This window comes from Mauremys reevesii, linkage group 24, assembly GCF_016161935.1.
Source record: "Mauremys reevesii isolate NIE-2019 linkage group 24, ASM1616193v1, whole genome shotgun sequence".
Classification (NCBI taxonomy): domain Eukaryota; kingdom Metazoa; phylum Chordata; order Testudines; family Geoemydidae; genus Mauremys; species Mauremys reevesii.
In genome coordinates this window covers 953,648-980,344 of record NC_052646.1, presented here as the reverse complement: position 1 = coordinate 980,344, position 26,697 = coordinate 953,648, and the positions used below count along the sequence as shown (strand labels likewise).

At 61.1% G+C, this 26,697-nt stretch overlaps 3 protein-coding genes across 5 annotated transcripts in view; 1 reads left to right on the top strand and 2 right to left on the bottom strand.

The window, feature by feature from the left end:
- KCNN3 (potassium calcium-activated channel subfamily N member 3) overlaps nucleotides 1-15,130 on the bottom strand; it is a 76,432-nt gene extending 61,302 nt beyond the window's left edge. For 2 of the 3 annotated variants that reach the window (XM_039512357.1, XM_039512358.1), the window contains exon 1: nucleotides 14,626-15,130. In XM_039512357.1, the coding sequence (XP_039368291.1) occupies nucleotides 14,626-14,988 (363 nt within the window). In that variant the 5' untranslated portion in view covers nucleotides 14,989-15,130. Of the gene's footprint in view, nucleotides 1-14,115; nucleotides 14,297-14,625 lie in introns of those variants that run through there. The other variant, XM_039512359.1, reaches the window with a different exon arrangement.
- The window catches only part of LOC120390473, a 39,243-nt gene extending 20,122 nt beyond the window's left edge, over nucleotides 1-19,121 (top strand). Inside the window, exons 3-6 of the mRNA XM_039513181.1 lie at nucleotides 14,603-14,754; nucleotides 16,840-17,077; nucleotides 17,583-17,637; nucleotides 18,621-19,121. Coding sequence (XP_039369115.1) covers nucleotides 14,603-14,754; nucleotides 16,840-17,077; nucleotides 17,583-17,637; nucleotides 18,621-18,633 — 458 coding nt within the window. The 3' untranslated portion in view covers nucleotides 18,634-19,121. The remainder of the gene's footprint in view (nucleotides 1-14,602; nucleotides 14,755-16,839; nucleotides 17,078-17,582; nucleotides 17,638-18,620) is intronic.
- A 3,803-nt stretch (nucleotides 19,122-22,924) lies between these two features.
- Nucleotides 22,925-26,430, bottom strand: PMVK (phosphomevalonate kinase). The gene is made up of 5 exons (XM_039512178.1): nucleotides 26,253-26,430; nucleotides 25,240-25,303; nucleotides 24,998-25,150; nucleotides 24,779-24,908; nucleotides 22,925-24,269 (listed from the first exon to the last, which is right to left on the bottom strand). Exons 1-5 carry the CDS (start codon nucleotides 26,393-26,395, stop codon nucleotides 24,133-24,135), a joined length of 627 nt encoding a protein of 208 aa, XP_039368112.1. The 5' UTR covers nucleotides 26,396-26,430; the 3' UTR covers nucleotides 22,925-24,132.
- Nucleotides 26,431-26,697: the final 267 nt, after the last annotated feature.

The window sequence follows — 26,697 nt, the reverse complement described above, 5'->3', positions numbered from 1 at the left end:
GCTGTCTGGCCCCTCCCCACAGCCTCAGCCAATGACTCTCCCCCCTCTGTACAGCTCCTCCAAGCGCTCCAGTACAGCAACCCCCCCTTCTCCTCATCTGGAGGTCACACTCCCACTCAGTGATGGGCCACCCAACTGAGAAGAGCGGGCGCCGAGCACAGGGTGCCCGGCTGAGAATACTAAATAACGATACGAGTGCCTCTGTGTCCCCTTCCACCCCAGGCCCTGCGAGTGCGTCACAAGCACTAATTCATCCTGCCCCCTTTTCTCAGGGCAAACTGAGGAACAGATGGGGTAAGTGACTCACCCAGAGCCACAAGGCAAGTCAGCGACAGCAGGGAATAGAACCCAGGAGTCCTGATCCCCAGTGCCTTATTCTAGCCACTAGACAACACTGCCTCCGGGCCACGGCGAGAACCTAAGACTGATGCTCCCTGCAGTGGCCTCGGAGAGCTGGCAGCCACAAGCCCTCGGCTCGTCTGTGCCCCTCAGCGCTGCGATAGCACCACGTTCCTTTGGGAGAGTGCACTGCACCCCAGCACCCAGGCCACCTGGCACCACGGCAGGAGGGATATGAGCGGCCACCTGGGCTGACAGCCCAAGGCAGGACAGGGACTCTGCAGCCAGGAGAAATGAGGCAGCCAAATCGGAGGTTCTTTGCAGATGATGCGATGGGGGGCTCAGAGCTGGGATGGGCCATTGGGGACAGCCATCTCTTCCCTCTGTCTCACTGCACCAGCTTGACCCCGCCCCCCAAAGGTGCCTCTCGCCCCACCCCACACAGCCACCCCTGGCTGCGGATTCACTCCTAATGGAGTTCAGGCAGCTGGTGCCTGGGGAACAGTCAATACTGTTTATATGCGAGCACTGGATGCAGCCTCACAAGTCACTCGCCCCCATCTGTGTGTTTTACAGCGGGAAGTCTCAGGCTGTAATGACACAATCCATCAGCATGAAGGGACACATCAAATCACCACTTCTTGGCTTGTTTTTGCTGTTGGAATTGGGAGGAAAAAAAGACGCCGCTCCAAGGCCCCCAAGTTGAAACCTCAGCGTATGAACGACAAGGTGTGGGAACAAGCTGTCCCTGCATGAGACTGGAAATCCTTCCCGTCACATACATCCACCCAGCAGGGGCCATTGGGGGAACTGCTGGTGCACAGGACACAAAGGTTAGTGCAAAGCTGGTGCAGTGGGTAGGACGCTGGCCTGTGGTCTAGTCCCTGCTCTGCCACAGAGGCCCTGGGTCAGTTGGTCTGTTCTGTGACTCAGTTGCCAGTCTGTAAAATGGGGACATCTCTTCCCTCCTGCACAAGACAACACTGCAGGCTGTACACCAGCAGCATGTGAACGCCTGAGCTCAGGGGCGAAAGGTGCTGACTGCAGGCCCCATGCTCGCGGGAAGGCCCGAGGAATAGGGGCCACTGTGTGGTGCCCCAATCCTGCTGAAGGGACTATGCCACCAAGGGTAGCAGCTTCCTGAGGCCAAGGACCCAGCTGATCTCAGTCACACAAGCAACAAAATAGCAATAGTAGATCCCCAATCGTGCCTTCCTCCAGGGATCTCAACCCTCCTGCTTCAGGGCACGAGCCAGCCTGTCACTGGGGGGTCAGGAGGGAACTCCCCTGGGGGCAGGTTACCCCATCACTGGGTGGTGCCTTGCGCCTTTGAAGCAGGTGGCACAGGCCAGTGAGATGGGGACTGCCAGCCCCAGCACCCCATCCCTAGGGTCTCAAAGCCCCACCCCCCTGGTGGGAGGGAAGTACTATCGATCCCCTCTTTACAGCTCTGCCAGCACCCCACTTGGCTACAGAGCCTGACCCCAGGCAGCCCACGCTGCACACCAGGCCCACCATCCATCCAGGCTAGTGACACAGCAGCCTCCCATCAGCCACACATGGCTGTATCGTGGCACAGAGGCAAAGGGAACCAAGGAGACTTACAGAACAGGAATCCGACCCAGGTCCCTCAGGGCCACCACCGCAAGCGCAGCCGTACCTCTGCGTGCGGACGCGGGCCAGGCTATGTGAGCAGCCACCGGACCAAGGGGGCCACGGCCCTGCACCTCCTGGGGCTCAGCAGCTGGGAGCGTGATGTTATTGGCATCGATTTGCTGTCTGGAAGAGCAGCCCTTTTTTCAACGAGGTTTTTAATCGAATGCTGTTGGATGTAATTATGTCTCCCCTCAGCCGGCCAGGGGATTCCAGCAATCTGCTGAGAGTCAGCATTAGCTCTGTAATATGGCAGCCTAATGGATGGTCTAATTAGATCCTCCTGCTAATCAATGCTATGTAAATTAAACCAGCCCTTAGTTGCCCATGAGCAAAGTGACTGCTTCCAGACCCTAGGTCTCTGCTGCCTGCCCCCCTCCCCGAACAGCATTCCCCCAGGGAAAGGCCAGGCAGCCCCCCCGCCCCCCCTTTCCTCACTGTCTCAAGCCCTCATTTTCCTCTCCGTGGGGCTGAGGCACGTGTGTTCATGGCGGCTGATGAGAAGAGACCCCTGCCCTGTCTCTCTCATCCTCCCCCTCCCCCCGGGTGGCTGCCCTGGGGCTCTAAGGGGTGTCACTGCTGGGTAGTGACTGACCTGAGCCAGCTCCAGCCAATGGAGTGATGGGAAGAGCTGGGTCTTGGCCTGTTAGGAGAGGGGCCGGTTCCTCTCCCGGGGGACAAAGGCCAGCAGCGAGCGTTCGGATCATTATTGCAGCTGTCCAGCCACTTGGGCTCACCCAGCACACACAAGAGCCCCGTGCAATTTCAGTGCCAAGCAACCTGCCCCTCCCCAGCAACAGGGCTAGCTGGAGTCTAGCTTTTCCCTGACCTCCCCCAGATGCTATAAACACCTGGAGCCCTGTCCGAGCCCCTCTGCAAACCCCACAATGCAGCCAGCTGCCCCGAGGGCCTCCTACCACCGTCTCCGGTGTTTATGGCTCAGCAGCCCCCATATTTCACTCCAGCTGACAGAGCCAACGTCCTTAAACACTCTCAAGACAAACAAGCTTCTGGGTGACTTGCTTACAACACTTAGTTCCTCCTATTACAGCCTGCTTGTCCTAGTCACTGGAAGGGCCCCGTGCAGCACCTGGTTCTACTAAGCAGAGCGCTGGTGCAGTCGGAGCACTCCTGCCTGGAGCGTACAGGGGCAGCCGCGCTCAGAGACCCCAGCTGCAGGGTGCTCCCTACCGACCAGGCTGGCTCACAGTCACAAGACTAAAGGTGGAAAACCAAGGGAACCAGCAGAACAAGGAACTGTCCCAGAGCTGGGACCCCACTGGGGACAGGAACCCCACAGACAAATACCAGCCCCTCCTTATTGTCACGGAGTGTGGGGGAGACAAGCCCCTGCACCCCCGGCTTCCTGCGATTCACCAGGACTCTCAGCCAGCCAGCAACACAGAAGGTTTATTTAGACAGGAACAGTCCAAGACCGGCCTTGCAGGTACAGACAACAGGACCCCTCAGTCAGGACCCTTGTGGGAGGGGGGGTGCCAGGGAGGCCAGAGCCTCATCTGGGCTCCCCTCCCTTTTCCCAGCCAGCTCCAAACTGAAACTCCCTCCAGCTGTCTCACTCAGCCTCCCCCCCCCCCCTCCTTCCAGTTTCCCAAGCAGAGGTGTCATCTGGCCTCCAACCCCTCAGGTATCCTCCCTCAAGAAAAGTCTCCCATCCCCAATGCAGCCAGTCCCAGCAAAATTCCCCTGCAACCTTCCCAGGTCAATACTCCCCACTCAGTAATCAAAACACATTAAGAACATTCCCACTTCGTCACACTTAATATCTGCATTGAGGTATCATCTGGTGCTGCAACCAAGGTGGGGCCCTGTTGTGCTGGATGCTGCAGACACAGCAAGGCAGCCCCTGCTCGACGAGCTCCTAGCAAAGGCAGGGTTATTCTCCCCATTAGCAGAGCTGGAACTGGAACTCCCAGACTTTCCCAGCAAGGTCAGCATGTGGGGAGCAGAGCTCTGTAGATTATCTAACCCCACCTGTGGGGGGGTCGAGCACAGGCCATCTGGCCCAGGACACCCACCCAGGGAGCCTGCTAGACCCAGCAAACCAAGCCCAGATTTCCTGAGTTGTGAGGAATTAACCACAAGACCCTCCTTCCTCTGTTTCAAAAGTGTTGCAAAGGGAGGCAGAGCCAGGGTTAAGCAGGGCAGAATCTACCCAGGGAAAGGGAACCAGGGGGTTGTCAGCAGAGCCCCAGGACAGACCCATTCCTGCAAAGGCCTCAGTAGTGGGTCTCCCTTTGCCTTCCCACTGAGCAGGTCTCTGCCAGGGCCACTGGTGCTAATGGGGCTGCTTGGCTTCTCACTGCGCTGCCTGCCGGAAGGGAATTTCCCATAAACCCAACAGCAGAGCCAAAGGAAATCAGGGCATTTAGTGGGATTATTCTAAGTGCCAGGAGATAAAGAGGCCCATGGGAGAGATACAGACAGGCAGAACTGCTGACAGATGAGCAGAGAGCAACAGCTGATGCCTCATGGAGAGTTACTCATGGAGCACCGCTCCTTTCCCAGGGAAGTTCCCTAGCTGGCTCTGTGGGCAGGATGCGGTGGAGGGTGGAGACTCAGGCAAGGAAGCCCTTCTCTGTCAGAGCCCTGCTAACCCCATTTGGCTGTGCTAAACTGGGGAGGAATCCCCTATGGCTCATGAGCAGAGGGGTTGGTAGCATGAATGCAGCCATCCACCCTCATGCAGACAGTGCTGGGGAAAGGCACATCACACCAGCCCTGGGAGGCAAACCTCTGTTAATGCATCAGGCAGAACAGCCCAGGCAACAGTGCCAGCGTCTCTGGTCAGTGTGCTTCAGCCTTGCCATGCAGGGACCAGCCCAGGGGCGAAGGGGAGTTCTGCCTCAGACTCTCAGAATCCAAGGCCAGAAAGGACCCTTATCTGGGCTAGCCCCCTGCATAGCCCAAGCCAGAGAACCTCACCCAATGACTCCTGCATCCAACCCAGAACATCTGGTTCAGCTGGAGCATGTCTGGTAAAAAGGCATGCAACCGCTCCCCCAACCCCCAACAGGGAATCCCCCACAACCCTTGACAGGCTGTTTGGGTAGTTCGTTACCCTCCTGTGAAAAAACTGCACCTTATTTTTAGTCTGAATGTGTCTGGCATCAACTTCTAGCCCCTGGCCCCTGTTCTGCTTTGGCTGGATTAAGGAGCTGTTTATCATCTGCCATTCACACCCCACCCCCGTAAGTAACTGCAGATCATGATCAAGTCACCTCTTAACCTTTCCTTTGTTCAGTGAAACAGCTTGAGCTTCCTCAATCTGGCAGTGAGGCAGGTTTTCCAGACCTTGACTCTTGGACCCTTTCTGACTATCACCATCCTTTCCAAAGCGTGGACACAGTATTCCGAGACTGGCCTCACTAATGCTGTTTACAAGTCACACCATCTCACTTCTCCACGCTCATCCAGCCAGGACTGCATCAACCCAGCCACGGAATCGCACAGTGTGTTTCTATCCAGCTGATTTCTACCAAGACTTCTTAGTCTGTCTGAGTCACTGCCTTCCAACCTACAGCCCCTGTAAGTGCTATACACGTGACCTACATTCTTGAATCCTCACTATACAGTATGGTCTTTGGCTGTATTAAAATGCATGCGAGCCCAGCACAGCGGGTGCCCAGGTCACTCTGAAAATGGCTAGTCACCATCACTATCACACTGTCAGCAGAGAAGCCAGTCAGTGGTGCTTTTTAGGATGTTCACTGGCCTGAAACCACCAGCTTGTTTCACATGGGCCGCTGAAGAGCATGGTCTAGTGGCAGGCAGTGTGGCCTAGTGGCCAGAGCCCAGTGGCCTATGGGGGATCCCCCCCTTCCCTTAGATCCTCCTCTGGGGCTCTGCCTCCCCACAAGCATTTCAAAACAAGAGGAAATCTGTCCTAAAAATACCCTGCTGGTACTAACGGGAGCGATATTCTGGGTGCAGCCTAGTGAATGGGGAGCATTGTTCTCCTGCAGCCCGGCAGGGCCATGATTGTTGTCAGCTTCACAACTTGGCACTCACCTCTCCATTGTTTGGATAGAATGGCTGGTGCCGAAAGGAGTGCCGGAGACCAAACACAGGCTATTAATAGGCAGGCTCTAGAGTCCAGCTCTGACACTGTCACAGAGCCACTGCCTCTGCAGCATCCAGCCCTTTAGCGGTATCTGGACATCTGGGCAGTCCAGCACCTCTCTGGACTGGAGTTTGCCACAAACCTTGTGGCGTGCAGGTCTGATGTCTCTCCTGGAGACATGGAACCATGGCAAACCAGGACTTGTTCGCTACCAAATGCGCAGTCATGGTACACACAGGTTGGGATTAAAGGGCATCAGCACAGCTACAGAGGCAGGGAGAGCTCAGGGCTGGAATAGCCAGGGGCTGCAGGCTAGGACTGGGGACCCCCCAAGACAGAGAGCAAGGGGGCTGCAGGACAGGGTTGATGCATCTTGTCGGAGCTGAGCAAGGGGAACTCACCCCTCACTTGCTAGTACCATAGATTTGCCTTGACCCGACTGGTTCTTTTCAAGAGTGGGGAATGTCAACCACCAGTCAGAACATTTACATGCACAGAGTGACCAAGCCTCAGGATTCAGGGTGACTCAGCACCTGTAGGGGTCAGGTAGGAATCTCCACTGCCACCTACAGAACTGCACAATGGAATGACTAAAGGGAGGGGGGCTGTACCCAAGGCAGGAGACCACACCAGATGGGCCAGTGTCTGATCCAGTGCCTCGAATCCCATGGCTCCCCATATCAGGAGGGGAAACGCAGCCTCTGCTGTATAGTGTTGAGCATGGCCTGCTGCTGTTCCAGCCTGTTGTCCCCCCCGCACGCTGGGCCAGAGCCCCAGCTGGCTTAAATCAGCATCATTCCATTGAACCCATTGCTGGCTTAGGCCAGGTCTGGCCCACGGCGTCCAACCAATCAGAGAAGAGGGGCTGGCAGGGGGGCTTTACAGCCAAGTATTATCAGTAGGGTATCCGGGATCAGGGCTCCATTGTGCCAGGCGCTGCACACAGGCCTACAGACACCTGGACAAGGGCTAGGCAACTGCTGTGCAGAGACCACAGCCTGGTCTCATGGTTTCCTTGTTCTCCCCCGTCTGCCTCGGGCTGAGCGCTGTCTGGAGCAGGACTGCGTTCTGGTCCTGTGTTTGTGCAGCGCCCAGTGGCAGGGGACCCTGGTCCATCGCTGGCTTGCTCCTTTAAAGAGGAGCAGGTTTGTGTGTGATTTGAAATGGATTTAGTGAAACTAGCGCAGCTTTGTGGGTGGACACAGGCAAGCTACCCCACAAGAAGTGTCCATAGCCCCTATCACACACTGTCCACCCATCCCCACCCCAGTTTAATTCAATCGGTGTGCCATCAGCTGCAGTTAACCCTTGGAACTTGTGCATGCAGGGAACTCTCTCCTGAGAGGCCCTGCCCTGAAGAGCTCAGTCTAGAAGCACGTGACACAGGAAGGGTGGTGGGAGGAGCAGAAGAGGCAGGAAGGGGTTTTGCCCCTGGTGAGAGCAGGACTCCTGGGTTCTTTCCCCAGCCCACAGGGCTCATGGAGTTGGGAACGGCAGTGCCAGCAGCAGACAGTCATGCCTCTGACCACACTGGAGCTTGTGCTGCCATTGCGCACCTGGTCCTGGTACCTGTCCAAAAGAGGCTACTGGGCTGGCTGGACCGCTGGCCAGATGTAAGGCAGAGCCCTCACATTCCAAGCCATGGTGAGGCCTAATGGGAAGCCCTGTTCTAAGCAGGACAGTGTCACTGTGAAAGGAACACCCAGGATTAACTGCAATTAGGTGTCTCTCCTGGAACTGTTCTGCCATCAATTATGGCCAGTTTCAGCTACTGTCTAGACAGTGTTAGCCCTTCACTGCCAGGCAGCTGGTCAGACCAGGAATGCCTGTTAGCTGAGGAGCTTTTCCGAAGCAGAGAATACAAACACGCCCAGAAGGGTCTGTCAGTGCCAGCTGCATGGAGCTGTCCAGGGCGCCCTGTAGGAGGCTGGCAGTGTTCATCTATAGCACCCCCCCCCCCCCCGTAAGCAGGGGTGGATGCTGCTAGGAAAGGGTTAAGTGGGTCCCGCTGACTCACTGGGCAGGTGGCTTAGTATCCCACCCAGAGACACAAAGGCGTGCCCCACTGGAAGGGGATCAAGAGAGCTGGCTGAGCAATGCTGCAGGAGGGTCCTTAGGGACTGCCACGGCATGGGGAGAAGAGATCGAGCTGAGCTGAGCTGAGCTTGTCGTCAGGAAAGGCAAACCCCAGCTCACGCCCACACATGGTTCTCACAGGACAGGCTTGGCTGCAGCCTGTTCACAGTGAAGATTTCAGCATGTTAAGCGTCCACAGCGCTCCCCTCAGAGCCCTCCCGCATTCGCCTGCCATTGCCAAATCCCACATGGGGTGCACAGCCACGGGAGACGGTCACTACGGGGCACCTAGTGAAATCCTCCTGGTTTCTCTGTCCGTGGGATTCACTGCGCCTGGCTCACCTGCGGCCCTTTCCAGACCTGCCCCTCCGTCACCCTGCTCTCAGGACACAGGAAGCAGCTGGGACTATGACAGACATTAGCCTGATTGAGCACCGTGGCTTCGATACCAGTCTGTCACCCCATGGCTCAGTCCGAAGAAAGACCCAGCTAAGGGGGTGACCCCAGCCGGGCAAGCATGCAGAATCCAGGGCACGTTAACGTTTCCTTGCCCACTGGAGGAGTCTCTCCGACCCCCCTCGCCTGCGTGCATGCTGCTTTCCAGCTTTAATAAAAAGCAATCCAAGCCAAGCTGGAACAGCCCAGGAAACCGAGCCAGAGCCAGCAACAATCCCCTTCACCCCCCTGGGGCCATGGCACGACAAGGCGGAAAGGTACAAGACAAACGATACTTTGGGAAAACCTGCCACACAGCCCCGGTCTTTATGCACCGCTCCCGTCAAAGCCGGCTCCCGAGGGACCTGGACAGGAAGAGCTACTGCTGGCTCCCACGCTCGTCCCCAGGAGCGGGCAGAACTGAGGCCAACGCCATTCATGGGTGAGCAGAGTCCAGCTCGGAGAAGAGACTGGGGCTTACGGCAGGTGAGCACCCGGAGCAAGGACACGCATGTGCACACGTGTGTTGGGGAGGGTGGCTGCATGGCCCCATGTGTACACACAGGGTGTGGGGCACAGACACCTCAACGTCCAACCCATCTAGAACAGGCCCCCCAAACCCATCACTCAAAGGGATGGGGGTGCCAGGCTGCCAGGGAGGCCACATGACAAGAACTGGAGATCCCCACTCACAGTCGCCATTGGGTGCATGGAGGGGTCCAGAGGCCACGTCACCCACAAAAGGCCACTGCTCTATGGCACAACTGCACCTGGGAGCCAGCAGCCCTGGGGTGCTGTGCCCAGACTCCAAATCCCAGCATATAGTGCTCCCTCTTGAGCCAAGTGCTAGGCAAGGTGGCACGCATGGCATGGTGTTCACAAGCAGTCCTACAACACATGCCAGGCCTTGCAGTCCAGAGCCTGCAAACAGCCCTACAACAACACGCCCTACCTAGAAAGGGGGTGCTGTCGGCTGGCACCTAGCTCTTGGCTCTGGGTGCCATGCCCTGGGCCGCAGGGGCCCTATCCTCCAGCTGGGGAGAGGCTGAAACAAGCACCCAGCATTCTGCTCTCAGCTGAGGACTGGAGCCAGGCCAGGGCCCAGCACTGAAGCAGCCCCAGGCTCCTTCCAGCCCCTTCCCCCAAGGAGCACAGAACTCTACTGCCAGCTCCCAGCACTGGCTGCCCCTTCCATCAGGGGCCCATGGACACTGCCAGTGAGCGCCGGTTCCTAACACAATGGGGCCTGGAAGCTGCCTGGGGATATTTATAGACAAATCGGAGCATTGCTGGAGCTTCAAACAGCAGCCTTAGAGCAGCCTTGACCCTGCAGCCACATTGGGATGGGCCGGGGTGGGGGGGGGTGTTAAGGGAGGGATGGGGACACACTTCAGCAGACCCTGCAGTCAGATCACAACCATTCTCATTGTGGCAGGGAATGGGCAGGACCTCTCTTGCCCAGGGGCAGCCTGCAGCCAGAGGCGGCTCAGGAGGCCCCAGGCCTGGGGCTGGGTGGGAGGTGCTGCTCACGGGTATTTGCCCAGGATGCAGAGGCGCACGGCCTATTCTCCATTTCCCAGCATCAGGGGCAACCCAAGTTCCTGGTCTCTGCATCATGGAGAAAACAGCTTCCATGCCACAGCATGTCTGGACAGCTGGAGCCAGACCCAGCAAAGGGTTCCTCCAGAGAGCTCTGTCAAAGCCTCTCTCTCTGGCCAAAGCAACCCCTGCTAGCCCAAATCTGGGTGCCCCCAGCTCTGCCAATGCCCCTCTATCCCTATCCACAGCCCCCCTGCTATGCCAGCACTGAGTGCTCTTAAGCCCTGGCTGCAACACCCACCATGCTAAGCAACAATCTCTGAATATCATATTATGACCAGAGCCAGATACCCCTGTCCTGCCCAGCTGAGAGAGGCCTGGGGGCAGCTGGCCCTGCAGAGCTGTCTCCAGCTTCCACCTCTCCCCTCACTCCCTGGGGTAGCCCAGCTGAGACTCAGTGGGGGCGGGACATGTGGAGCTTCTGCCAGATGAAGCACTGCCTTGGGCTAGCAGGCCCAGGAAAGACTCCCTGCTGCTGGGGAGATGGGGCCCAGACAGCCAACCACAGGGCGGGGGGGGGGGGGGGGGATGGCCCATCACCACAAAAGAGAAATGGATCCTTCCCCCTCCACCTTGCTCCCTGGGGATCCACCACCCACAGGCTCCCCTCCAAGCATCCCATTGTGCAGGGGGGCAAACGTGGCGCACTGCAGCTACCTTCCCGGACAGCAACTAGCCAGACCTTTCCTAGTAGCCGCACCCATGCTGGGCAAGCCACACTAGGGCCACAGAAACAAGGCACCAGAAAGACCCAGAAGCCAGCTTGGGGGGCAAGGGAGGAGGTCAGAACCACAGCTCTGTGGTCACCCAGCCCCTCCACTCAAGAGCCTTGAGGAAACTTAAGTGCAATTAATTTGAGCACAGGGGATCCTACTCCATTCCTTTGGTGCGCAGACCTTGCTGCAGCAGAGGGTGACCTGAAAGCTCACCCCACTGCCTGTATATTCCTTTCAAACACCCAGAACTAGCCCTGTCTCCCCACCCCCCATCCCTGCACAGCCCAGCCAACAGCCCAACCCAGCATGCTCCACCCTGCAGATCAGTGCTTGTCTCCCGTTTGGGAGCCCTGTGCGCCCATCAGGACTGTCAGGCATTTCTCCTCTCCTCCTGATTTTTGGTTTCAAGGGAAATGAAGAAAGGCAGGAGCCGAATGCTGGAGCAGCCTTTCCTCTTCTGCTGCCCCCCCCCGCTCTTCCCCACCCAGCTCCTCTGATTGCTGCAGGAAGCAGAGAGCAGCCCCTTCCCACACAACTCCCTACCTCACTGCTCCCTCTGTGTCCACGTGACCCGAGCCCTGCTTGGCACCAGCCCAGCTGCAACCCCCCCCACCCCCACCCCATTAGCAAGAGCCAAAGGAATGCCAGGGAATGGGACAAGCTGCACAGATCCCCCTCGCCACACAGCCCAGCGCCTGACCATTCCACCGCTCCCTGCCTGCACTGCACACACCCTTCTAGCGCGGATGCCTATTCATCTCCCCTCCCCAGATAGGTATAAATAACATGACAGATGTCTATACAAAGAGTTATTCATATCCCTGCCAGCGCACAGCCAGAGAGAGAAAGGGAGCCTGTGTGTGTGGGGGGGGGTTATAAATAAAACACACCCCCTCCAGGGGGCAGGGGCAGCAATGTACTAGCTGGGGGTGTCTGTGCCATAGACTCAGGGCACAGAGCGTTCTCTAGGCAGGGGGGAGTGCGTGCCAGTCACTGCCACATGGGGTGCTGGGGAGCGAGCCGGGACACTGGGTCTCACACATGTTGCCCGGACAGGCTCGCACAGAGCAGCTTCTAACTACACAGGGTTCAACTTTGAGCGGAGGGACTTGTCTCCAGCAGCTGGTACTCGAGGGCCCTGTTCAGGGCTGGGGTTGGCAGGGCAGCAGGACCCGCTTGCACGTCCTCTGACTGTGGCCCAAGCATCCAGCCCCAGGCAGTGTTTTAAAGCAAGTCTGGGGTCGCAGAGCCAGTAAAACAAAATAATTAAAGCCGAGTTGTGAGGGGCACTTTAAGCCTGCGCTGCTCCCAGATTAGGGCAGAGCCCCCATTATTTCAGACCTCTAAGCACTGGGCCCAGGTGCAGAGCAGCCGCAAGGGTCAAGGGCAACGCCCCACGGAGGCCAAGCAGCCATTTTAATGGTGCCACCCTCCTGTCACAGAGGTTGAAAAACTGAAAACTCCCGCAAGGGGGTCAGGAACACCCCTTGGCTACTCACCACCCTCGGCTTCTCTACCCCACCGCTGCTGCAGGGAGATGGGATGCTCTGCCCCATTAGCAGGTGCTTCCCCCAGCCTGAGCCCCCACCTGTTGGCTGTGTTACAAAGGACCATCGCCCTTCCCCTGCCTGTGACAGTGGTTCCAAGCAGCAGGCTGAGGAACCAGAGGCAAAAATCAAACCCTCCAGCAAGTCCAACAGCATGGAGATCCCACCCCTCCCCGGCTCAGCCCCACCCCAGGGACTAGGCTGGGGGGCTGTCAGGCAGCAGAGCGGACAGCTGTGCCCTCAGGGCTGGTGGCTGTATGCAAACAAGGCCAGAGCCAGGAGCCAGGTGTGACCCTTGCATGCCAGCACTTTCTACAGGCAGCCACCCTCCTCTGGGCCTGAGCATGGGGAGTCAGGAGAGCCCAAGGAAACAGGAGGGAAAGGCACCAGACATCCCTTAGTTAGGAGGTAACCAGTCCCAGCCCCCAACCCACTCCAGCCACGGGCAGAGCCCAGAATCCCATGGGGGAGTCACAGAGCAGAGTTTGATTCATGCAGCGAGCCCTGGGAAACCCAGTCCCACCACTTGCTGGTCCAGTGTCTCCACTGGAGCAGATGCGGGTGGCTCTTTCCTGCTGGGAACAGTGCTACTGCCAGAGGGGTCCTGCTCCTAGGAGGGCTGAAGCCACAAGGAGCTCCCCCCGCGCCAAGGCAAAGGCACATCCCTGGCTGCAGGTGAGCCCATGGCAGGAGATAGGGGGCCCCAGATTTGCCCTCGCTTTCTAACAGGAAGGAAGGAGCATTTCACAGGGCTCAGCCAGACCCCAGGGTCCAGCTGCTTGGGCTCAAGGCTCAATCCCACCGAGAAATTTCCTCTAAGCAGACAGCAGAACATAGCTGGGCCAGGCCACCTCTCCCGAAGGGGCCAGGGCCAGGGCCAGCCAAGGGGAATCCCCAGCCACACCCAGACAAGGAGCCTCCTGGGCAGGGTCTCTGTAGCGCCCCCCACACAAGGGGCTGTAAGGCTGGACCAGGGCTATCAGAATACACACAAGGGTAGGTGTTGAGAAAAAAAGCAGCCCTGGGGCAGCCAGTCCACCCTAGGTAACAATCCCACAGGAGCTTGGCCATTGGGGACTGCCAGGAAGGATGGGGGGGTTGAGCTGCGGAGGGCAGGAAAGTGGGGATCAGAGAGCGCTCTCTGAGTGCAGGGGGGAACTGAGAACTCAGGCGGCGGCTGGCAGGGGGCGAGCGCAGCGGCAGCCCCTGCCCTCCGGAGTCACTGGACTCCCATTGCCAGAGGCGTCCTCAGCCCCTGCTCTGCGGCTGGGTTTCACGGAATAATGTGCCAGCCTCGCAACAGCTGCACCCTGTCTGAAATTAGCTCTATTGAAAATCAACAGCTGAGCAGCACCAAGCACCCCGCCCACCCCATGGGGAGAGCCGGAGAGGGGGGGGGGGGGAGAAGAGAGGAGAGAGAACTGACACCAGGCAAATCCCCCCACCCACCCCCACCACTGTGAACTCAGAGGAAACAGCTTCTCCCTCCACCCCGTCCCTGTCCTCATCCCCCAGCTCTGGGCTGCAACAAGTGCCAAGCGCATCCAGCCACCAGGGAACCCCCCTCTGCTCAGTGTGTGGGGAGGGTTCCTGTGCCCCAAGCGCCCCCGGCCCCTTCACTCCGCCAGCCGGGGGGCTCGCTGGGCCCGTGCCCCCTGTCAGGGCTCACCTGCAGCCACACTCGCTGCTGCTGCTGTGGGGCTGGAGGAGAGACACCCTGGGCAGGGAGAGCCAAGCTGCAGCCCCAGGGCAGGGAGGGATCCCCACCATGCCAAGCTGGGGGGACGGGGGACATGTCCTAGGAGGATGTGAACCTGGCACTGGAGATTGCTCAGTAATGCCGAGGGGGTCAGTGGCGCCCAGGGGAAGGGGAACTGGAAACCCTGCCCCCCCCCAGCCCCGACTACAGCTCGGGACCCCCAGCCCCGCCTACCCCCTCAGAGTCACCCCCAGCCTGGGCCCCTGCCCCGGCCCGGGGCCCCTCAGAGTCACCCCGGCCCGGGGCCCCTCAGAGTCACCCCGGCCCGGGGCCCCCGGCCTGGGGGCCCCAGCCGCCCCCTCAGAGTCACCCCGGCCCCAGCCCCAGCTCCTCAGAGTCACCCCCGGCCGGCCCCCAGCCCCGCCCCCTCAGAGTCACCCCCGCCCTGGGGCCCCAGCCCCGGCCCCCGGCCCCGCCCACCTTGGAGTAGAGCCCCCAGGAGAGCTCGGTCTCGATCACCATGACGACGATGCCAAACATGCCGAAGATGAGCGCGTAGTCGCTGAGGCGTTTGCGCTTCTCGAAGAGCGCGCGCCGGTGCCCGAGCCGGTAGCCGATGTTCTGGTGCTTGCGCTTGGGCGCGCGGGCGAAGGCGCCGGGGCCGGCGGCGGGCGCGGGGCGGCGGGCGGCGCCCAGGCGCGGCGGCCCCTCGCGGGACACGACGATCTCGGGCAGCGGCGGCGGCGGCGGCGGGCCCGGGCCGAAGGGCTGCAGCGGCTGCCCCTCGGGCTCGGCCTCCAGCAGGTTGCGGCGCGAGGCGCTGAGGCGGCTGAGCGGCTTCATGCCGCCGCCGCTGTACTTGCAGGAGCTGACGGCGATCTCGGTGAAGGGGTTGCTGTCCCGCCGCGGCGCCAGCGGGCTGGGCTGCCGGTGCCGCCCGCCCGCGGGGCCCGGCGAGGGGCCGCCCGGCGGCTCGCTCAGGTTCAGCTGGCTGCCCGGGCGGGAGGCGGGGGGCGCGCCGGGCGAGGCGTGCAGCAGGGACCCGGCCCCGGCCCCGGCCCGCGGGGTCTCCTCGGGGGCCCCCGGCGGCGCCTCCATGCTGGGGGCCGCCTCAGCGCGCGCCCCGCGGCGGCCCGTGCCCGGCGGCCTCCCTCCCGCGCGCGGGCATGAGCGGGGCGGCGGCGGGGGCGCGGGGCGGCTGGGCGCCTTCGCCGGGGCTGCGCTGCGGGCGCCTTGTGCTCGCCGGCCCCGCCTCGCGCCCGCCCCGCCCGCGGGCGTCGCCGCGCGTGCGCGGAGCCGGCGACGGCGAGGGGCACGACGGGAGTTGTAGTTGGCCGCCTGCCCGGGCGGGGCGGGGCTCAGCCTCGGAGGGCGGGGCTGTGCTCGTCGGCTGGGGGCGCGGGAGGGGAGGGACAAGGCGCGTAGGTTGGGTGCATGCTGGATCCAGGGGTGCATGGTGTGGGGAGTGAATGGGGGTGCATGGTGGGGCGGGTGCATAGGTTGCATCCAGGGGTGCATGGTGGGGGCGGGGCGCATAGGTTGGGTGCATGATGGATCCAGGGCGGTCCATGGTGTGGGGGGGGAGTGAATGGGGGATGGGTGCATGGTGGGGGCGGGGCGCATAGGTTGGGTGCATGATGGATCCAGGGGGTGCATGGTGTGGGGGGATGGGTGCATGGTGGGGCACAGTGCATAGGTTGGGTGAATGATGGATCCAGGGGGGTCCATGGGTGGGTTGGGTGCATGGTGGGGGTGAGGGAGTGCATGGAAGCTGAGGTGGGGGCAGGAGGTGCATGGGGCAGAGTGAAGGGTGCTCCGTATAGCAGGGACTGAATTCCTTTCCTGAATGACCCAGAAGCAGGATTGGGCAATTCCTGCACAGAGATTTGGGGAGAGGGGGTGACCAGACCCCAAATTTTCTCTTTGTTCTGCCCGTCTCCTCCCACTGTGGGATCTGTTTGAAACTGGCCCTGGGGGTTGGGATGGTGATGGGGGGTGACTCACTAACCTCCCCCCCAATCTACTCAGCCCCTTGCTCCAGTTGTGGCCGCCCCAGGGTGACAGGCTCTGAGTGTGAAGTGGCATGGATGTGACCACACTCACGCCAGTCATTACACAGCAAAGACTCGTTAGTCTAAGATGAGGCAGCCATCTGGTCTGTGAGAGCCCTGGGGATGCCTCCCCCCGCCCCCAATCCCTGAATCCATCTATCTCCCGTCTGGTCTGTCAGAGGCCAGCATGACCCATGGACTGTGAAATTGGAACAATGCTCTTAGGACTTAACGGATGCAATTGTTTGATATTTGGAATGAAACTATAGACAGGGGTCAAGTTGCTGTAGGGGAGGGTCCATTGGCTCAGAGACCCATTAGAACATCCCATCCAGCCCCCTCTCATTTACAAATGCAGGTTATAAAGTTATACTGGAAATTTCATCACAGTGGGTCCCTCACTAGTCTTCTATAGGGCATGCTTTCCCCACGCTTGCAATGCAGTCACTTCTGGGGAGGGGTATGGCAGCAGTTTAACAGCATACAGCACGGCTACACTCACAGCAGTTGAAAGACATCAGCTGAACCTGCAGGGGGGTTTTGATTGACACCGTGGGATTAGCAGAGTTAGAACTTGGCTGGGAGAAGAGATTTCACAACCTGCCTGCTGGGGAAAGTTCCATGGGATCCCTGTTCTTGGCAGATGCACCCTGGAGACTGCTTCAGATGGAGAGAGCACCCCCTGCTGAATCTCCGGCCCCGTTCTCTCCAGCAGTGCAGGCTGGGTGTGAGTTGGGCCTGTCCTGCTCGGTTTGGAGAGCTGAGGGGAGATCACAGCCTGAGTCGACATGGCTGCTGTACTTCAGAAATAAGCTTGCTCTGGCCTCACGCTGTTGGTACCAGGAAATCTGCCTCTCTCACCTGGAGCCAGTCACGTGCAGGTAAGTGGAACATCGACCATGGTCCCTCCAGCCAGCAGGAGCGGCCTGGCTTTGCCTTTGCTCGGTGTCGGAGCAGCGGGGTGGAGAGAGGACACCGTTAGCCAGGGGGCATTGCCTCTGGTAGCTTTCCAGGGAAAGGAAGACACATCTACAGTCCCTTTCTGCAGGGCCGCCCAGAGGGGGGAGGGGCAGGGGGGGCAATTGGCCCCGGGCCCTGCAGAGGCCCCCACAAGAGTTTTTCAGGACCCCTGGAGCAGGGTCCTTCTCTCGCTCCAGGGCCCCCGGAGCTTCTTCCGCTCAGGGTCTTTGGTGGCGGGGGGTCCTTCCGCCCCTGAATTACTGCCGAAGCGTGGGCCTCCTGCCACCAAAGACCCCAGGCCCCCTGAATCCTCTGGGTGGCCCTGCCTTTCTGTATGTGACATGCTTCCATCTGCTTCCTGCTTGCTTTTGCAGTGCTCAGACCTCGGTTGGTGGGATCTCATGTGCTCTCCTGTGGCTTTTTCAGTGGCGCTGCTGGACGGCTGGTGTGTTTTCTACGTGCGTCTCACGGGTGATATCAGGCACGTTTGGGTTGATCTTGCCACGTGTAACTCTCATCCACCTGCTCAGGTACAATGGGTGCAGATGCCCCAGCCCCTGTCCGTCCACGCAAGGTGCAGGGGAGAGACAGAGGGCTGCTTTAGTTAAATGCAGCGTTTACCATCCTCGGAGGCCTCCATCCCCCGCTAGTGATTTGGCTTCGGATGCCAGCCCACTATAATTACATTTTCCATGGCATTAAATATGAATGGTTCAGGTTCTGCTGTTTCCACTCCCGGCCAAGCAGCAGTCTCCAGCCACCGGCATCTTTGTCTTGTTCTCGGAGGAATTTCATTTAAAAAATGGCTTTTAATTGCACCTGCTATTAGTTGGCAGCACCAAGTGAATGGCTGCACCCGTCTCCAGGTTGGCACTGAGATGGGAAACTGATTCCTCACCGGGGGTGGGGGGCAGCTGGCTCATCCAAAAACCAGGTGGGTACCCTAAGCACCGCCTCTCTCCAGGGCTGACGAACCGGTGGCTCTTCGATGACCATCCCATCAGATAAAAGAAACACGGTTCATCATGGGCAAAGTCTGGCTGGGAGGGAGAGGAGAATCCTGGTGGTTAACAACATCACAGAGCCCCCCTTCCCATTGGGCCCCGATCCTGCGATGAGCCCCTGCGCAACGCATCACAGGACAGGGCCTTCGTTTCCTGGAGGTTAGTAGCAATTCAAGGGAGATTAAGAATCACATTGTCATGACTAGCTGGTGGCCTGTGTGTGCGCATGCTTGTACAAGCCCTGCCCTTTGCAGGGTAGCTGTGTGTCATAGGCATTATACTGTCTCCAGCTGAAGGAGAATCTCCTTCAGGCCAAGCAGCAGGTGAGCTGGGATCTAGAGCATGAGGATCCACGTTCTAACTCCGGTAGCTGCAGCGAGTTGCCTGGGGCCAGCTGTGATGGCCCAGAGAGCCATGGCTTTGTTATGCTGTTTTAAGACCCACACTTCTTTATCTGCAGGTTAAGCTCCTGATTCAGGCCCCGATTTGCAGGCTTTTAGGAACATGCCTGGCTGTCTGCGCTGAGGTCAGCAGAGTGCTGGCGTGCATGAAGTGCAGCTCATGTGCTCGTATCTGCAGGATCAAGCCCTCTCTTTACTGCCCGAGTGCTGTTTGCCTCTGGCACTGCATGTGCCATGGGCAGTGAGCCGGGACCCAGTAGCCAATCTCACTCTTGCTTCCAGTCCACCTCTCTCCTGCCTGCTCCGCACCGAGCCCCGTGCTGCCAGCACAGCAGGGGGATCACCGCAAACAGAGAGCCGTTTCCACTGGGTTCACAAAATCCCACAGCTGTGGCAGCCTCCCACTCTGGGATGGGGCACATGCCTCCCCAGCAGCACTGTACGGCCTCAGGGTGCTGAATGCAAAGAGCCCCGGCTGATGCTTCCATAAAGGTGCGAGTTAAAGGGTTGCCATGGACACGGCCTCCTGCTGCTCTCACTCACTCGTGGGGACTCAGCCGCGATCTGCAGGAGGCGGATGCCTGCCCATGGGGCTGGCACTGGCAGAAGGGCCGGGCCGGGGATAGAGGGAGCTGAGTGCAGGAGGGAGCGGATGCCAATGCAGCGATTGCGAACAAGCCAATATCCTGTGTCCCCAGCTGGCACTAGGGTGGGCTGGGGAGGGGGTCCCTGCATGGGCAGGGAGGGCTCTGTAGCTGGGCACACACCACGCCAGCACATTGCGCCCCAGCCTAGTGGGGCCTAAGCCTCTGGGAGAGGAAATAGAGCAGGAGGGGTTAGCGGCCATCCCCCATCTGCCCCCTGCCAGGCTGTCCCAGCACAGTGTCCTGGGTTTGGCCAGGGCATGTCTGTCCAGCTATGGGCAGTGTGCGGGGAGGGGGGGGTTACCCCTCCCAGAGATGGGGCCCAGACCTCTCCACAGAGGATGACCCTGCCCCATGAGGTCCCCACTAAGTTCAAGGGGACGCTGCCCCTTTTAAGAGTCTCCCCGGCTGCTGCGATTATATAATGTCTCCTCTAATCGCCTTAGATTTGACGAGGCTGATGGTAGCAGACAGAGGGTGGGGATTATGGGCAGCAGCTGGAGGTGGGAGTTAATGGAGCCCCTCGAGGCCAGCTCGGAGCAGGGGGCCTGGTCCCCCAGGGCTCTTGCCTGCCCTGACACAGGTCCCACGACCAAGCTTCGTGCTGCTGAACAAAGGTTGGCTCCTGGGGTGGTCTGTGGGGGTAGCACAGCTGGCAGGGAGTGGGCCCTGTCTCCATCCGCCCAGGGTGGGGAGCGCTCATGTTCAATGCAAACAGAAGCCAGATCAAACTAGCAAACACTTGCTGCAAGGTTGCATTGAATTATGACTTGATTTCTTAGTCCCCAGAGTAGTAACACCCAAGAACCCAAAACCAGAGAGAGACAAAGCAGGCTGCTCCCAGGGCAGACACACAACTGACCCCAGCCTGGCTGGCTGGTTCTCGTCGGCCCAGATCCCATGCTTCCCTGCAGAATGCCATAGGCTGCATGCAGGAACAGGAATCCCCTGAAATGTAAAGCGACAGCTTACAATGTCCATATGCCACAGGAGCCACCCCACATTTGGGGTTCTCTCCCCTCAGGCCCCTACCTCACTGGCTGTTTGTGTCGGCCTCAGGGACTCACCCACGAAGCTGGGCATTGAACCAACTCTCCCCTGCCCCAGCTCAGCCCTGAGACCCGGCCCAGCCTGTTCTCACCATCTTGAGAGGGGCTGGCAAACGCAGCCGCCTTGCCCAGGTCCCCGCTGCTTTCCCCTCCTGGGCCTCCAGGCTGCTGCAGGTGCGTGGGTGGACCGGCCCAGGGGATGTATCTGAATGTGGCCCCCGAAGCTCCCCCTGCCGTTGGGTGCAGGGACCTTGAGCGACCCCACCACCCTCCATCAGACTGGTTGGCTTGACACCTCCAGACCCAGCAGCCAGGTCAGTCCTCCCTCCCGCAGGCTGGGAAGGGGCACGATTGGCCAAGGGGGGTGCGCAGGACCCAAAGCTCAGCCCAGCCCTGCAGTAACCGTACGCCCCTCCGTGGCACTGTCCTATGCCTCAGCACCCCCCAGCCCAAGGCTCCCCAGCAATGCAGCGAGTGACAGCACTACAGCTCCCACAGAGAGAGGGGCTACAGGCCCCCCCAACCCCCAGCTAGTCCAGCCTGGGGTCGCAGGGCAGCCCTGCTCCTCGACCCTGCAGCGGTGCTGGCCCAGGTTTCCGGGAGCTCCCCCCAGCAAGGGCATGCGAGTGACAGCTCCTGCCAGCCCCCAAATGTGACCCCTGTGAAATGAACGGAGGCGGGGGAGAGGCCTGCGCAGCCCCAGCACTCACCCCCTCCCCAGGGCAGCGTTTAGGTCTCGGAGCAGGGCTGCTGGGGTCCAGCACAGAACCCCCGGTCCCCCGTATCACCTCGGAGCAGCCCATGAGGCAGTGTCCTCCCGCCCCGGCCACCCAGCTGCTCCACAGGGAAACAGGATTGCAGTTGTTAGTTATTAGACTGGCTCCTTCTGCTTAGGACATGGCTAATCCACAGGGAATTGGCTGCAGGGAACCTATTAACCACAGCACCAGGCACCCAGCTGCCATGCCAGCCCCAGGAGTTAAACTGCTTATTCACACATGCAGGGCAGGGGGCTCCTGGCGCTCAGAGGGGGGTGCAGGCTCAGCAGGGGTGGGGGGGTAGAAGGGCTGTGGCTCCAGCATTTGATTTTCCTCCCAACAGATCCAAACAAACCTGCCTCCGAAACCCAAACAGGAGCACCTGCCCCCCAACCTGCAGCGAGGGCTCAAACTTACTTTAACTTTTGTCTGGGCTGGCAGCTCCCTAGATCCAGGATGGCTCCCAGTCTCAGCCCCTTGCTAGCCCAGCTCTGAACCCACCCCCCCTTTGCTGGTGCCCATCAGTGCCAACCCACAGTCCTCCTTGCCCCCCACCCCCATTATCCCAGCTCAGGCTTTGCCTCGAGCCAACTGGGTGAGATGTGGACAAATATTAACCACGGACTAGGGACCAACAGGCCATGTGCTCTGGCCTCAAACTCAGCACCAGAGCCCCACAGGCTGGTGCAGGACACTCTGACATGCCCTCAGGCTGGGGCGCTGGAGTTCTGGGACCTAGAGCCTCCCCCCTCCTCTTAGAAAAACAGGGAACCGTCAAGTTCACACCCCAAGCCAGCCAGTCCCCTGCCCCAGGGCTGGCAGGGCACCTAGCACCCCGAGGGGAAAGGCCCCGTGTCCCCCGCCTCACCCCAAGCCGGGCCTGGAGCCGCACAGGAGCAGGTCCCCCCACTCGCCCAACTCCTGCGCCAGAGAGGCTATTCCTGCTTGGAGAAAGCCGAGGCCCAATGGCTTCACCACTGACAGGAGGCCACTAGAGGGAGCTGCAGATTCAGCCAGGACACACCTGGCCCAGCACCAGCCTGCAGGTACCTGGGCCAAGGGGCAGGATGGGGCCCAGCAGGGAACCGCAAAGCTCCAGGAACCCTGTGGCAGCCTGAGCCCCGCCCCCCAGGCTGTCCCCAGTTCCTGCCCAGCAAGGCTCCTGCCTTCAGCCCTCAGGGGAGAGCCCCCCATTGAGCCCCATAAGCACGGGGCTCTCAGCCCAGCTGGGACCGAGCTGGAGCAATTCATGGGCTAGTGGAAGATGGCCTGGCTGCAGCTGAGAGCACCGGGGGTTGCAACAGGCCTGGCACGTCCCCGCTTCCCTTCCAGCCACAGGCACCCCACACCCACCTACCTCCACATTGGGGAGCAGCGCCCCCCGCTGGTCAGAGTGCAGCTCACTCACCAGCCTCACAAAATCGTAGGAGCGGAAGGGACCTCGAGAGGTCTCTAGCCCAGCCCCTGGGACTCCTGGCAGGACGAAGTATCATCCAGACCATCCCTGACGGGGGTTTATCTAACCTGCTCTTACAAACCTCCAAGGATGGAGATTCCACATCCTCCCTGGACAATTTATTCCGGTGCTTCACCCCCCTGAGAGTCAGGAAGTTTTTCCTAATGTCCAACCTAAACCGCCCTTGCTGTAATTTAAGCCCATTGCTGCTTGTCCCATCCTGAGAGGCTAAAAGAACCATTTACCTCCTGCGACAGAGCGCCAGCTGCTGGACATCTTGGGGCCGTGCCAGGGAGCAGGCTGACTGCCTCACCCCCCAAGCTGCCTCTGGGGAGGCGGAGGGGGTGTGAATGGCTGAGCACCACCACCCAGGCAGCCCATCCCCCGCAACCCGGCACAGGGGGGCTGGGATTTCACCCCATTTCCACGCGGTAAATAACGGGCGCACACAGGTCGGTGTTTCTCACCTGTCAGCTTTATTCCAGATGCAGCAACACCCCATTGCTCTGGGCTCCCTTGTGGGAGAGGGGTCAGGTGAGCAGCAGAGTCACAAACCCAGAGACGCAGCCCCAGGTGCTGCACGTCCCGGCTTGGCCCAGGCAAAGCAAGTCAAGGAAGTGCTCAGCAATACTTTGTGCGGCCGCTCTGACCCTCAGGCCCAGCCCCCTGCCTTGACCAGTGGCTGGGTGAAGTGACAGGGCCTGTTCCCAGCAGGGCCGCAGGGTACGTCTCGGGCCAGGAGCTCCCCTCGTAGCGACATCTGTCCCTGGAGCTGTGGGCAGTGACCAGCGGGCCCAGGCAGGGAGCCAGCGGCGAGGAGCTATGTTCCCAGTGGGGTTTGCAGCATGGGCATGGGCGGCTCCGGGTCCCCGGGACCCAGAAAGCAGTGCAGGGTGGAGCAGGCTGGTATATGGGCACCCATTACAGCCTCCCGCCCAGCCCATCAGCAAGGCACAGATAACCGCCGCCATGTGGGGCGCGAGCCGCCCGGGCACAGCAGTGCAGGGAGGCTGGCAGCTAAGCAAGGGGCAACGGTGCTGGACATTCATGGCGCAGGCGATGGCAGCCCCAGGCCACGCTGCCAACGAGCCGGGATGCAAAGCGACCCGGTGAGCGGCCTGGGCCGAAGCCAGGGATTCTCAACCTGGGGGTCACGAGGCATCACCCCCCCGGTCACCAATACAAAGCGTTTGAGAACCCCTGGCGTGAGCGGTGGGGCAGACAGTGCAGCTACAGCTCGTTATACAGCCCCATGAGGGAAGGCGCCATTCCTGCCGCAGCAAGGACCTGTCCTCCACCCCAGAGGTGCGGAGCCCCTGCTCTGGTCTCACCCAGGGGAGAGGGATCGCCCCGGAGGCTGACGACAGGGCAAGGGCCCAGGGACCTGCTCTGGTCTCAGTGCAGGGTGGTCCCGCAGGGCAAGAGGCTGAACGGCGCCTGCAGCAGGGCCCCGGAACGGGCTCTGGAAAGAACCCCTGGAATTGGTCTTCTGCCCTCATGGAATGGAGTCTGGGCACAGCCCCACTCAGCGGGCCTGGCCCGCCACCTGCAGCGCCTCCCACAGCGGGGTCCCTGCCCGGACGGGGCTCACTGGACCCCGCACCCAACGTTTTCTTTGGTCTGAGCCCTGGGCTGCGCCCGGCCTCTCCGCCCGCTGCAGGACGCTATAATTTGCTGTAGATGAAGTGCAGCAGCTTCTCCAGCTGGCTGTCCAGGGACAGCTCGTCCCCGTCGTTGGTGATGACCCAGTCAAAGGTCACGCCCTGGTCCAGGCCACACTCGGACTCCGCGTCGTCCACCCCTGGGGAGGAGCAAACCCAGAGATGTGAGCTCCATGCAGATCGACTGGGGCAATGGACAACCACCGTCCCCACGCTGGCCCCAGCGCTCCCGAGCCTGGCTGGATGGCTATGTGCTGCAGCCACACAGGCGAGGTCCCAGAGTCAGCATGGCCAGGCAAACTCTGCTGAGCCAGCCTGGAAAACAGCCCTCCCCTAGCGCTCCTCCTCCAGCCTTGCCTGCTCCGCACAGTTCAGCTGGGGTGAGGAACCGGGGGACAGCAGCAGCTGGGGGTGCAATATGGCAGTCAGGGAGAATCTCCAGCCTCCCTTAGAGACGAGAGAGGGCCCAGACCTCACGGTGCGCAGGGAAACGGCACCCGAGCGTAACTGAAAGCTCAGAGGCCGCGAAGCAAAGATCCAAATCCCCTGCACCTCAGCATTTGCTGGGGCCTGGCTTGTGATGGCTGAACGCGGGGCAGAACCTGGCCGTACTCAGCCACTGCGATTACCCCAAGCCAGTGCCACTCACCCACTACGAACACCCAGTTCCTCCTCTTCCGCGTCTCCTCCGTCGCCACCACCCGCACCAGCTGCACCGCGGCCCCGTACACGTCCTGGAACCACTCCACGTCCGACAGGCGCCGGGTGTCACTCACCACCTGCGCGGGGAAGGAGACGTCACGGGGGGGCTGCCGGCAAGGGGGCGTGGCTCCTGGTTGCCCCTCCCCCTGGTTGGCCCCCTCCTTACCCAGACAGGCTGCGTTACGCTCTCCACCACGATCCTGCAGAAGAAGCCCGGGTCTGTGTTGCGTTTCTCCTCCCCCCAGCGGATCATGTCCTGCCGGTAGGTCTCTTTGTAATCGCTGGCGTCCAGCAGCCGCTGGAAATCCAGCCCGTGTTCCTGCAGAGAGAGAAGAGGTGTCCCTGAGCACAAGCTCAGCCACTCCTGGTGCCGCCTGGGCCGCGGGGGGGTGTGTGGCAGGGCAGTACCTTGGCATACTGCTCCTTGAGGGGTCCCGACAGCTGGAGGATGGCGCAGACATCCGGCCCCAACCTGCCAGAGGGAGGCACAAGTGGTAGGAGGGTGACAGGCAGCAGCCCCAATTCCTGCCAGGCCCATGGGAACAGAGCTGCATTTCCCCCACCCCAGCAGGTCTCAGACCCCTTTCGCACAGCACGCCCGAGTGCCACCCCCTTCTACATTTACAGCACCATTATAATGCTGGAGGCAAAGCGGGGTTTGGGGTGGAGGCTGACAGCTCATGACCCCCCCGTAATAACCTCAGGGCGTCTCAAGGGGTCCCGACCCCCGTTTGAGAGCCCCTACCCTACCCACACCCTGATGGTGGGGCAGCTGCCAAGTCAGAGCCCAACCCTGGGCCTTGGGGGCTTCCCATGCTGCAGCTGGGGAGGGGCCCAACCCAATCCCCCCCCCCCCGGCCTTAGGCCGCTCCCCCCACTACCGCACCCGATGAGGGTCCCTAGACAGGCACCTTGGCTTAGGGCCCCACCCCGCACTGCCCCATATGCCCGCCCCGGGCCCCTCCCTCCTCTCCTGAGCTGCGTCACACCACCAAGGCCTCCCCTGGCCTGGATCTCCGCGAACTGCGCCACCCCCGGCTCCCCCGTCCGGTCCCGGCTCTCCCCGGTCCCCCCCGTCCGGTCCGGTCCCGGATCCCCCCCCCCAGCTCCCCCGTCCGGTCCCGGCTCTCCCCGGTCCCCCCCGTCCGGTCCGGTCCCGGATCCCCAGCTCCCCGTCCGGTCTCGGTTCTGGAGCCCTAGGCCCGGATCCCCCCAGGCCCAGCTCCCCCGTCCGGTCCCGGCTCTCCCCGGTCCCCCCCGTCCGGTCCGGTCCCGGATCCCCCGGCCGGTCCGGTCCGGTCCGGTCCGGTCCCGGATCTCCCGGCCCGGGCCCTGCTCCCCCAGGTCCGGTCCGGGCTCCCCCCCGCCCGGTCCCTGCTCCCCCAGGTCCGGTCCGGTCCCTGCTCCCCCCCGGCCGGTACCGGCTCTGTAGCTCCTCCGCCACGAAGTCCTTGCCCGACTTCCTCTTGCCGCTCAGCAGCAGCACCAGCCGCGGCAGCCCGGCCATGGGGCTACTGACACCCCCGCACGCCCAGCGCACGTGGGCCCGCCCGGGACAGACCATCCGGGCCGGGGACCTGGCTCCCCTGCGCGGATTCACTTTGCCGCCCACGTGGTGAAACTCGCTCCCCCCCTCTGCTTGACATGGGCCGGCCCATCCTAGCCGCTGCTGCCCACGGGGGGGGGGGCGGGGCGCTAGAGTGGTGCATCCCGGAAAGGGGCGGAGTCAAGCCTGCTGAGGGCGGAGCCTCCACTGCTCCGCCCCCGTACGAGGCGGAACTGGGGGCTTGGCGTCGCCTCGTGTTACATTCGTTCCCCCGCCCCCCAGCCAGTCCCACCCACACCTGGCGGGGGTGGGCAGAGCCT

Bases quoted from the DNA above. Each gene is read 5' to 3' on its own strand.
- PMVK (XM_039512178.1), bottom strand. From the start codon at position 26,395: ATGGTCTGTCCCGGGCGGGCCCACGTGCGCTGGGCGTGCGGGGGTGTC. The intron at 24,909-24,997 runs GTAAGGAGGGGG...TTCCCCGCGCAG, and splicing joins GCGTAACGCAGCCTGTCTGG to GTGGTGAGTGACACCCGGCG. The intron at 24,270-24,778 runs GTGAGTGGCACT...GCTCCTCCCCAG, and splicing joins GAACTGGGTGTTCGTAGTGG to GGGTGGACGACGCGGAGTCC.